The 12,646-nt window shown below is 42.3% G+C and overlaps 1 protein-coding gene across 4 annotated transcripts in view; it reads left to right on the forward strand.

Moving 5' to 3' along the window:
• Positions 1–12,646, forward strand: part of UGGT1 (UDP-glucose glycoprotein glucosyltransferase 1) — a 191,545-nt gene that overhangs the window by 47,594 nt on the left and 131,305 nt on the right. For all 4 annotated transcript variants that reach the window (XM_070423223.1, XM_070423222.1, XM_070423221.1 and 1 more), the window contains 3 exons: positions 4,712–4,812; positions 8,852–8,951; positions 10,794–10,854. In XM_070423223.1, coding sequence (XP_070279324.1) covers positions 4,712–4,812; positions 8,852–8,951; positions 10,794–10,854 — 262 coding nt within the window. The remainder of the gene's footprint in view (positions 1–4,711; positions 4,813–8,851; positions 8,952–10,793; positions 10,855–12,646) is intronic.

Consider the following 12,646-nt stretch of genomic DNA (forward strand, 5'->3'; position numbering starts at 1 on the left):
TGATGCTCACTGAGTTTGCCCCCTGAGTGTGTCCCTTATGGATCTGAGGAGTTGTAATCTGGATGGTCCCACTCTGACCACTTGGTGCACTGGCTCTTGGATTTCTAAGGAGGTGCTAATTTAGCCTCTGCCTGAGGCTACCCAGCAGGAGCCCAGCTGTGAAGCAATACAACTGCTGTGGGGCCTTGGGCCTTCTTTTGGATGTTCTGGGTTTCTCTGATCCAGCTACAGTTTGTCAGGTAATTTTCAGATTGCAAAGGGCCAGGTCTTTCATATGCAAAAGACTCTGGGCACAGCTTGGGTGGGGTGGGGTCTCAGGGGATCAACAGGGCGCAGCAAGCAGCTATGGCTGCTCCTCAGTCCTACCCTAAGAGGCCCCGAGTCTCATTGTTCTTTGAGAGAAAGCCGCCCTCGAGTTCTGACCGATGCCACACAGCCCAGTTTCTCCCCATATGAGTCTGGGTCCCCAGAGACTCGCCCGGAACTGGAGTTCAGAGCAGTCGGGAGCTTGAGACTCCCTCCCGATTGAAAAAGACAACCGTGTCCTCAGTTGTAAGCCCTTTCCACGTGCGCCGAGTACTTAGTTGCCAGCCCTTTCCATGTGTGCCTCCGTACCTCTGCACTTTACTTCCGCACCTCCTCTGAGTCTCAGTGTGCTTTTATCTTTCCTTCTAGTTGTAGAATTTCCACTCAGCCAGCCTTCCTGTGGTTCTGGATGATGTCCGTTTTGTCTTTTTCAAATCTCTTTCTTTATAGTGTCTTCATCTGGTTTTGGAATTAGGCTAATACTGGCCTCATAAAAAGAGTTTGGAAGTGTCCTTCCTCTTGAATTTTCTGAAATAGTTTGAGGAGTATAGGTGTTAGTTCTTTGAATTTTTGGTAAAACTCCCCTATGAAGCCATCTGGACCCAGGCTTTTGTTTGTTGGCAGTTTTTTTTATTTTTTTATCACTGCTTCTATTTCATCTGTTACTGGCCTATTCAGGTTTTCTGATTCTTTTTGATTCAGTTTTGGGAGGTTGTATTTTTCTAGGAATTTGTCCATTTCATACACATTGTTCATCTTGGTGGCATACAGTTGTTCGTAGTATTTTCTGTGGAGTCAATGGTTACTTCTCGATTTTCATTTCTGATTTTATTTGATTCCTCTCTCTTTTTTCTTGATGAGTCTTGCTAACAGTTCATCAATATTGTTTATCCTTTCTAAGAACCAGCTCTTGGTTTCATTGATTTTTTGGTGTTGTCTTTTTAGTCTCTATGTCATTAGTTTCTGCTTTAACACGTTAAGCACCAATCCTGTTTTGTCTTCCTTTCCGCTTAGCCCGCTATCCGATTTCACTGATATGCTGGCAGCACCAGTGACTGACCTGTCCAGATGGAAAGTATAGTGTCAGTCACCGGTGACTGACATGGCGCTTAATGTGTTAATCTTTATTATTTCCTTTCTTCCACTTACTTTGGGCTTTTCTTGTTGTTCTCTTTCTAGTTCTTTAAGTTGTAGGGTTAAATAGTTATTAATTTTTCTTGTTTTTGAGGTATGCCTGTAGTGCTTTGAACTTCTGTCTGAGGACTGCTTTTGCTGTGTCCCAGAGATTTTGGGGTATTGTCTGTTCATTTTCATTTATTTCCAGAAAGTTTTTGATTTCTTTCTTAATGTCATTGGTAATCCATCCATTCTTTAACCAGATGCTATTAAGCCTCCATGTGTTTGAATGTTTTTGGGTGTCTTCACTGTAGTTGATTTCTAATGTCATTCCACTGTGATCTGAGAAAATGCTTGATATGATTTCATATCTTGAACTTGTAGAGACTTGTTTTGTGTCCTAACATGTGGTCTATCTTTGTGAAGGATCCATGTGCACTTGAGAAGAATGTATATTGTGCTGCGTTAGAGTGATATGTTCTATAAATGTCAATTACATCCATCTAAACCAGTGTGTCCTTAGAGTCACTGTTTCCTTGTTAAGTTTTTGTCTGGAAGATCTATCCAGTGAAGTCATCAGGGTGTTAAAGTCCCCTACTGTGACTTTATTGTTGTTGATCTCTCTGTTAAAGTATTCTAGAATTTTTAAAATATATTCAGTGCTCCTATTTTGGGTTCATATATGTTTACCAGGGTTATACGCTCTTGTTGGATTGAGACCTTTAGTATTATTTAGTGACCTTTGTTGTGTCTTGTGACGGCTTTCATTTGAAGTCTATATTGTCAGATGTGAGATTGCTATTTCAGCTGTTTTTTCTTTTCTATTTGCATGGAAAAATTTTTTGCATCCTTTTATACTCATCCTGTGTGTGTCTTTTGTTCTAAGGTGGGTCTCTTGTAAACAGCATATAGTTGGGTCTTGTTTTTGTATCCATTCATTTACACTATGTCTTTTGATGGGAGCATTTGATCCATTTACATTTAGGGTTATTATTGATAAGTACTTATTTATTGCCATTTTCATTCTATATGCCTAGGTTTCTCTCTCTGTTTCTTCTTTTGATTACAGCAGTCCCTTTAGCTTTTCTTGTAATGCTGGCTTGGTGGTGATACACTCCTTTAACCTTTTTTTGTCTGGGAAGCTCTTTATTTGTAGGTAACAGTTTCCTTTTCTCTTGCTGATTTTAAGATTCTCTTTTTGTCTGTAATTTTTGGCTTTTATTTATTTATTTATTTATATTTGTATTGATTTTACAGAGAGGAAGGGAGAGGGATAGAGAGTTAGAAACATCGATGAGAGAGAAACATCGATCAGCTGCCTCCTGCACACTCCCTACTGGGTATGTGCCCGCAACCAAGGTACATGCCCTTGACAGGAATCGAACCTGGGACCCTTGAGTCCGCAGGCCGACGCTCTATCCACTGAGCCAAACCGGTCAGGGCTTGGCTTTTATTTTAATAAATATTTTTTCCCTTTATTGATTAAGGTATTACATATATGTCCTTATCTACCCATTACCCCCCTCTACCCCCCACTCATGCCCTCACCCTCCTTGTGTCTATGTCCATTGGTTAGGCTTATATGCATTCATGCAAGTCCTTTGGTTGATCTCTCCCTCTTGCCCCCACCCTCCCCTACCTTCCCTCTGACGTTTGACAGTCTGATTGATGCTTCTCTGTCTCTGGATCTGTTTTTTGTTTTGTTGGTTTGTTTTTTTAATATATTTTATTGATTTTTTACAGAGAGGAAGGGAGAGAGATAGAGAGTTAGAAACATCGATGAGAGAGAAACATCGATCAACCGCCTCCAGCACATCTCCTACTGGGGATGTGCCCACAACTCAGGTACATGCCCTTGACCAGAATCGAACCTGGGACCTTTCAGTCCGCAAGCCGACGCTCTATCCACTGAGCCAAACCGGTTTCGGCTGGATCTGTTTTTGTTCATCCATTTATGTTGTTCATTAGATTCCACAAATGAGTGAGATAATGTGATATTTATCTTTCTCTGACTGGCTTATTTCGCTTAGCATAATGCTCTCCAGTTCCATCCATGCTGTTGCAAATGGTAAAAATTCCTTCTTTTTTATAGCAGTGTATTATTTCATGTGTAGATGTACCACAGTTTTTTAATCCATTCATCTGCTGATGGGCACTTAGGCTGTTTCCAAATCTTAGCTATTGTAAATTGTGCTGCTGTGAACATAGGGATGCATATATCCTTTCTGATTGGTGTTTCTGGTTTCTTGGGATATATTCCTAGGAGTGAGATCACTGGGTCAAATGGGAGTTCCATTTTTAGTTTTTTGAGGAAACTGCCTCCTTTGCGCCCCTTACTGGGGATTGAGCCGTAACCTGGGCATTTGCCCTGACCAGGAATTGAACCCATGCCTTCTTGTTCCTTGGGTTGATGCTCAACCACTGAGCCATACCAGGCACACTATGTTTGTTTTTGAATAGCATTATGATTTCATGTATTTACAGCACAATGTATTTTTTTGAGTATTAAATACATTTTTTCTTTTTGGACATTCAGAATAGTTATTTAGCTATCTACAATAATTAGACCATTTTTTGATATTTTTATCATGAAAAAGTTTATAATGACTGATTAGAAGTGGATTCTTTGGAAGGTAAAAGGTGTGAGTATATATTTAACTTTATGCATGTTGTATTTAAAACATGTTTATGCTCTACATCTGAAACTGGTGTAGAATAGTATTGAATGTAAACTGGTTGAAAAAAAGTTAAAAATTACAAACAAGAAATTTTGAGTTTCTAGCATTTAAAAGAGCAGAAGGACTCTATCAGTCATTTGTCTGTCTGTTTAAATGCTTTATCTCTGCTTCTATCTTTTGTTGTACTAGCTTTAAAGAGAATGTACTATATTTCAAGAGAAAACTAAACAAAACCCAATAATCTTTGTTAGCTTGCATTGTATTCATGTGACCAAAGGATTTATGCGCATTTGTGGAAAGAAACTCATTTGGGGATTAATAGCAATATAGATTCAGTTTTATTTTGAGAAATTATAGACTCACAAAAGTATGGGAAATAGTATAACATACCCATGTATTGTACTTACCGCCAAAAATTGATTGTTGCCATCATACTTCCTTTTCTGTACCAAAGAATTATTTACCAAGCCCTCCACCCTCAACATACATGTGCTTTTACTTAAGCAAAGAGAAACAAGGTGAAAATCAAGAAATAAAAGTGGAGCCAACCTTTGAGTGTGCTTTGAGAAAGAGAAGACACATGACAAGGACTGATTTTATGTTTCTTTCAGAGACCTGCACCCTGACCTGAAGGGACAGTTGAAAGAACTTAGAAAGCATCTTGTGGAGAGCACCAATGAAATGGCACCTTTAAAAGTTTGGCAATTGCAAGGTAATAAAAACATACACAATCACTGGCCTACTTTTTGACTATATTTTGTGATACTACAAAAAGGTAGAATTTGAATGCAATTGTATTGATTCATATGATTGTAAAGGTACCACTGATTTTAAAGATAGTCATTAATTATGATTTATCAGACAAGACAGTCCTTTTGTAGACAGATAACACTATTCAGAAGTAATGTATGTAAATGAGTGCCAGATCTTTCATTGTGTGACCAGATGCATAAGCTTGTAGTATCCTATATAATAAAGAATTAATATGCAAATCGATCCTCACTCCATCATGCCATTACAAGATGGCTGCACCCATAGCGGAGGCAGGGTTCCTGTAACACAAGATGGCTGCGCCCACAGCAGAGGCAGGAACCTGAGGCTGCGTAGTGCCGGGCCAGGGTGGGGGACCTGAAGCTGCACCCCCCACCTTGTGGGGCTTGACAGGGTACTTAAGGCCATGCCCCCCGCCTGGCAGGTATTGACAGGGTACCTCAGGCCGCACCCCCCCGCTCTACGGGGTTTGATGAGGGAACTGAGGCTGTGCCCCCCGCCTGGTCAGGCTTGACGGAGGTGGGTCTGACCGGGTCTGGAACTCGCCCAATGGGGGTGGGGCCAGCTGGGTCTGGGTCTCGCGTGATTTTTAGGTTCATGCGGGTGGGCGGGGACTTGACTCTGGGTCCCCCGGTGTGCCCCAGACTCCGACAGGAGGACGATTTTCATATACATTTTACTAATTTTCTTTCATCTCTGACACTTCTTTTTTTTTTTTTTTTTTTTAAAATATATTTTATTGATTTTTTTTTTTACAGAGAGGAAGGGAGAGAGATAGAGAGTTAGAAACATCGATGAGAGAGAAACATCGATCAGCTGCCTCTTGCACATCTCCTACTGGGGATGTGCCCGCAACCCAGGTACATGCCCTTGACCGGAATCGAACCTGGGACCTTTCAGTCTGCAGGCCGACGCTCTATCCACTGAACCAAACCGGTTTCGGCTCTGACACTTCTATTATAGAGAAAGGCAAATAGCAATCTACACTAATAAAAGAGAAACATGGTAATTAGCGTACAACCGCTACCCTTCCCATTGGCTAATCAGCATATCCTTATGCAAATTAACTGTCAGCCAAGATGGCGGCCGTTAGCAAGGCAGCTGGAAGCGAACATGAGGCTTGCTTGCTTCAGTGACTGCAGACTCCAACGTTCCCCGCCTAACTTGCCAGCCTCTCAGCTGCAACTCTAAGCAACTGTGTACTATGTTGCAAATAAGAAGCTAAACAAAACCCCAGAAACCAGCCGGACTGAAAGCCAGCCAGACCGCAACATTGTATCGATGTTTTCAGCAGCGAGGCCTCAGAGCTAACGCTGGCCCAGAATAAAAAAAAAAAAAAAAAAAGAAAACAAAGAGCGGTTGGGAGCTTCAGTCACTCGCTTCCGGAAAACAGCCCTCAGCCCCTCACCCAGACTGGCCAGGCACCCCAGTGGGGATCCCCACCCTGATCCAGGACACCCTTCAGGGCAAACCAGCCAGACCCTACCCGTGCACCAGGCCTCTATTCTATATAGTAAAAGGGTAATATGCCTCCCAGCACCGGGATCAGCGGAGGAGCGAGGCTCTAGGCACCGGGATCAGCGTGATGGGGCAGCGCCCAAACCCCCTGATCGCCCTGCGGCTCTGTGTGTGACAGGGGGCGGGGCCACAACCTCCCTATCCGCCCTGCTCTGTTCATGACAGGGGAAGGCAGCCCAACCCCCTCATCAGCCCTGCTCTGTGCCTGATAGGGGGGAGCTCCCCAATCCCCTGATTGCCCTGCAGCTCTGTGTTTGACAGGGTGCAGCACACCAACCCCCTGATCGGCCCTGCTCTGTGGGTGATAGAGGGTGGCACCCCTACCCCCCTCCACGGGCCTTGCTCTGTGTGTGATAGGGTAGAGCCATAACCTCCCCATTGGCCCTGCCCTGAGTGTGACAGGGTGCAGTGCCCCAACCCCCTGATCCGACCTGCTCTGTGTGTGACAGAGGGCAGTGCCCCAACTCCCCAATCAGCCCTGCTCTGAGCCTGACCAGGGGCTGCACTTAGGGATTGGGCCTGCCCTCTGCCACCAGGAGCAGGCCTAAGCCAGCAGGTCGTTATCTCCCGAGGGGTCCCAGACTGCAAGAGAGCACAGGCCGGGCTGGGGGACCCCCCTCCCCATCCCCCCGAGTGCACAAATTTTTGTGCACCGGGCCTCTAGTATTAAAATATTTCCTCTAATTAATTCCCTTTTAATGTGCACAAATTTTGTGCACTAGGCCACTAGTCATAATAATAAAAGGCTAATATGCAAATGGTCATCATACCGTCATGCCATAATGACCGATCAGCAGGGACCTGAGGCTGCGTGGTGCCAGGCCGGGGTGGGGGACCTGAGGCCACGTCCCCCATCCCGGAGCCAAGGGAACTGAGGCCACGCCCCCTGCTCTGGTGCAGGGCCTGGGGGACCTGAGGCTGTGCTCCCAGTCCGGCGGGGCTTGACTGGGGTGGGGCCTGCCAGGTCTGGGTCTCGCTCAATGGGGGTGGGGCTGGGTGGGTCTGGGTCTTGTGTTATTTTGAGGCGCGTGCAGGTGGGTGGGGACTTGACTCTGGGTCCTGTGGTGTGCCCTAGACCCCGACAGGAGGGAGATTTTCATATACATTTTACCAATTTTGTTTCATCTCTGACACTTCTATTATAGAGAAAGGGCAAATAGCAATATTAAAATATTTCCTCTAATTACCTTTTAATGTTCACAAATTTCGTGAACCAGGCCACTAGTCTATACTAATAAAAGAGTAATATGCTAATTAGACCATATCGACCAAACATGTCCTGGACGTCCAGCTTCTTTCCGAACAAAGCCACGGTGCCAAGGACTGAGGCAGAGGCGGTTAGGGGCGATCAGGCTGGTAGGGGAGCAAGCAGTTAGGGGCCCGATCATGCCGGCGCAGGGAAGCAAACAGTTAGGGAGCGATCAGGCCGGCAGGGGATGGCAGTTGCGGGTGATCAGGCTGGCACGGGGAGGGCAGTTGGGGGTGATCAGGCTGGCAGGGGAGGACAGTTGGGGGCAATCATGCCGTCAGGGTAGGGTAGTTAGGGGCGATCAGACCAGCAGGGGAGTGGTTAGGGGCCTATCAGTCTGGCAGGCAGAGGGGGTTAGGGGCGATCAGGCAGGCAGGCAGGCAGGTGAATGGTTAGGAGCCAGCTGTCCTGGATTGCGAGAGGGATGTCTGACTGCCACTTTAGGCCCACAGAGATCAGGCCTAAACTGGCAGCAGACATCCCCTAAGGGGTTTTGGATTGGAGAGGGTGCAGGCCGGGTTGAGGGAACCCTCCACCCCCGTGCATGAATTTCGTGCACCAGGCCTGTAGTCTATAATAATAAAAGTATAATATGCTAATTAGATTAGACAACCTTCAGAACAAAGCTGGGGTTGTGAGGGAAGCCTGGGTCCTGGGTGCCAAAGGGAAGCCATTGCTGGCAGCTGGGGGAAGGAAGTTCTACTCTTGCATGAATTTCGTACATCAGGCCTCTAGTAGAAACATATCTGCCTTGGTCTCTGTGTGTCTCTGTGTATACATTTATTAAATAGTATATCTATCAAATGTCAGAGGTATGTCAGTATGGGAGAGTGTATGTATACTTTTCTGGTCCAAAAAACTATTCATTAATTTTTTCTCCAACATAATTTACTAAAGTCTTTTGTTATAATTTGAGATTTGTTGTAAATTCAGAAGAAGGAAAAGTATTTGGGATGGATTTATCTTCTGCTTAGTGAATTAGTATATGCTCTATTGTTTCATGCAGGTAGATGAAGAAACATTTATAATAGATAACATAGGGACTTAGGAAGTCAATAAAATCTGAAGTTAAATGGTAGGCACTCTCATGGATGGTTGTATTCTAAGGCATTCTTAATTACCAAGAAAATAGTGGGAAATAAATGTATTTTCTTTCCTATTTTTCATTGCATTAGATTAATACACTTTATGTTAATATTTTACATTGTTGCAGATCTAAGTTTCCAGACTGCTGCCCGAATCTTGGCTGCTCCTGTTGAATTAGCTTTGGTTGTTATGAAGGATCTTAGTCAAAATTTTCCTACGAAAGCCAGGTAATATAGGGGATTAAGGCTTTGAGGCATTCATCTCCTGAACATAGACCTAATTATCTTCACATTTATATGTAATTTGAAGCAATTAAAATATGTAAATGCTTAGAAAATGAAAGTTCTCTTGCTAGCAACACCATTCTGCTAATGGTGCTCTCTTTTTGAGCAGAGGAAAGACTGCATTGTTTGGTTGAAGAGACCCATATTGGTTGTATTCCTGGCACTGCACTTCCTGGCTGTATGAACTTTGTAAATAAACTTTCTTCAGCAGTGAAATAGCTGCCTTTCAGGATTGGATGAATTAACAATCTAACCTAAGCAAACATAACCAATCGAGGGTCTCACACGGAAGATAGTATTTTTCTTTCTGAAGAGTTTCGTATATATCATCTTATTTAATCTTGATGAAGAAAATGAGTTATAGAGGCTGACGGTTCCTAGTGACAGAGTAAGATTCTGAATGCAGCTTTTCCAGTGTCGGGTTCAAGCCCCTCTGCCAGGGGCTGGACCTCCTGGGACCCTGGGTATTTGATGAAGAAGCCATGAGAAGTCATGGGTAGATAAGGGAGTCTTCATTGTAGCAGACAGTGGCTATGTGCCACTGCTAACAAAGAGCCACTAGATAAAACAGTTCTTTAAGCAAAGATCCGCATAGCAGGTAGCCACACACCAGCTAGATAACAATACATCTTTCCACATAGCAGCAGCAGCCTCACATATTAGCCACATCTGAACTCACAGCCTCAGTAGCTTCAGTAACATACTTTAATACTACTTAGACAAAAGAGGCTTTCTGCCAAATAGTGACATCAGTCATTTGGGTTATAGAAGGTCATGCTTGTGCAGTCTAGATTGCTGTGTCCTTGCACCTGGGTATAGCATCTTAGCCTTAAACATTCTTTTTTTTTAAAATATATTTTATTGATTTTTTACGGAGAGGAAGGGAGAGAGATAGAGAGTTAGAAACATCGATGAGAGAGAAACATCGATCAGCTGCCTCCTGCACATCTCCTACTGGGGATGTGCCCGCAACCCAGGTACATGCCCTTGACCGGAATCGAACCTGGGACCTTTCATTCCGCAGGCCGACGCTCTATCCACTGAGCCAAACCGGTTTCGGCTAGCCTTAAACATTCTTTTTAAGATTCCCACACTTAGCGTGGCCTTGGGCATCTGGCATACTGTGGCATGGTTCCCACATCCGGTATTGCTTTCAATTGAATAGTAGCCCTCCACATCTCATAAATGCATGGCAAAATTGTTTTAAAAGCCAAATTGTTATAAACTAATGACTTAAGTGTCAGTTTTTCTTAAGTCACTGAATGAGGTATTTTGAATTCTGATGAGATGTTTTATAAATAAATTTGTTTTATTACTCCTGAAAATATTTCTTAGGACTTATAAATCATATAGTATGTTCTCCTTTAGTCAAGCATACTATTGAAGATGTACATGTAGGATTCCATCTTCACCCACAAGTGCTTAAATAGGATGAGCAGTCTGTTTCCTTAATTTATTTAACATTATCCTTTAGCCTGTTAACTATAGAGATCATATACAGGAATAGAGTTACATATAGTTAACTAAGATCTTGGAAATAATTGTACTTGCATTAAAATGCTGCTATTACTGCTACTTTTCCATGATATTGTATCTTTTAATAATGAAAAAATATGTACACATCTGAGAGGAGAAATATGTTTATCAATTGTAAAGGTTTAAGATTTTTTCCATTAGGTTTTGGTATTTTATCAAGCAATTTGTTGTTTCATATGTAAATATAGAGAAGTTGAAGGCATTTATATAAATATTAAACCAAGTACTGTTAATGTTTTATTTCCTTAGAGCAATAACAAAAACTGCTGTGAGTTCAGAGCTTAGAACTGAAGTGGAAGAGAATCAGAAGGTAATAACCAATGGAAAATAGTGGCCTTTCTGTTTTTTTATTATAGTTATAAAGTTGAGGAAATCTGAGTTAAATCCGTGACATTAATAGTTTTAATCTTGTTTGATCAAAAATAGTGGTATTTTAATTCATTTCTGTAATCTTTTATATTTTTAGTTTTTAATCAAAGTTGAATATAATTTAAATCACCAAATGATACCACCTGTTTATTAACGAAAATAGCACCCCCTCAACATGTCTCACTCCCTGTGGTCCCTTTTCCCAGAAACACCTGCTTACAACTCTTAGCTGATTCTTTTGATATCTGTCTCCAGACTTGTAACAAGCTTAAATTGGTACTTTATTTTTGAGTTTCAGACCTTATTTATTGACCTCTTATTACAAGGATGAGGTGTAACTTTCTTTCACTATCCCCTCCCACCCATGCCTACCATGACTCCATATTGGCACTTTCCCCATCTCTTCACTTTCCCTGTATTTTTCTGTCATGATTTTATCCATTTTTGATCTCCACTATGGACAGGTTGTTTTTCATGTCTAGTGCATAGCACTTGTCCTGGGGACCTTCCTTTAACCTCTTTTGTTGGATGTGCTGTTCCTTGAATTCCAGGTCTTTGTTTTTGGTTATTCCCTTATTTTAGTGCAGCAAATCATTCTTCATGAGAAACGTTGCATGGAAGGTAAATTTCAGACTCTGAGAAATCAATTTTCTATTTTTGTTTTTATTGATAGTTTGGCTGGGTATAGAATTTTAGATTGGAAATCATTTAGAAGTTTGAAGGCATTACTACTTTTAATTTTGATTTCCATTGTGGCTCTTGAAAAGTCTGAAGTCTTTGAGATCTGGCTTTTCTTTCTAGAATCATCTAGAATCTTTTCTTTGATCCTAAAAATCTGAAATTTCACAATGACATGTCATTTAGAAAAATCTGTATTGTTGGATGGTTGATAGGCCTTTTAATTCTGAAAAATTATTTTCTTTAGTTTGGGGAAAGTTTTTGAATTATTTATTTGCATTTCTTCCATTGGCTTGATTTTCTGTTTTCCTAGAACTATGTATTTTAAGATTTTGCACGTCCTTGACTAGTGTGGCCTAATTTAAAACAACCACCACCTTTTCTATTTTTCAATTATTTTGTCTTTTACTATTAAACTTTCTGGGAAGGATTTTCCACTCCTTGGTGAAGGTTTATTTGTCGTGGTCTCTTGTCTTTAATGTTAGAGGCTTTCCAGGATGGCTGGTGTCTGTGATAAGGAAGAATGAGGCAGTCAGAAGCTGATTGGAAGCCCTAAGGGTGAAGCTTTTTGACTGTCTAGGGCAGGGGTCCTCAAACTTTTTAAACAGGGGGCCAGTTCACTGTCCCTCAGACCGTTGGAGGGCCAGACTATAGTTTTAAAAAAAACAATGAACAAATTCCTATGCACACTGCATATATCTTATTTTGAAGTAAAAAAACAAAACAGGAACAAATACAGTATTTGTATTTGCATGTGGCCCGCGGGCCGTAGTTTGAGGACCCCTGGTCTAGGGAGCCCCAGTGACAGTGTCTTTCAACCTTTCCCCCTTGAGCTGTTGAGTCTCAAGAAAAGGATCTTCTATAGTCTTCTGCCTGGAGGGTGAAGTTGGCTGCCCAGTGGAAGAGGCCCAGTAGAGAAGAACAATCAGTAACTTCCACTCAGTACCCTATTTTCAGTGAGGGCTCTCCACCCTCAATTGTGTTTAATTTCCCATAGTTCCAGATTCTCTGTCTTACTCTTTCCAAGGATGAGCCTCCAGTTTTTTGGAGTGAAT

Source organism: Myotis yumanensis, unplaced genomic scaffold (genome assembly GCF_028538775.1).
Source record: "Myotis yumanensis isolate MYYU_CA2020_CCGP unplaced genomic scaffold, mMyoYum1.0.hap1 SCAF_8, whole genome shotgun sequence".
NCBI classification, from domain to species: Eukaryota; Metazoa; Chordata; class Mammalia; order Chiroptera; family Vespertilionidae; genus Myotis; species Myotis yumanensis.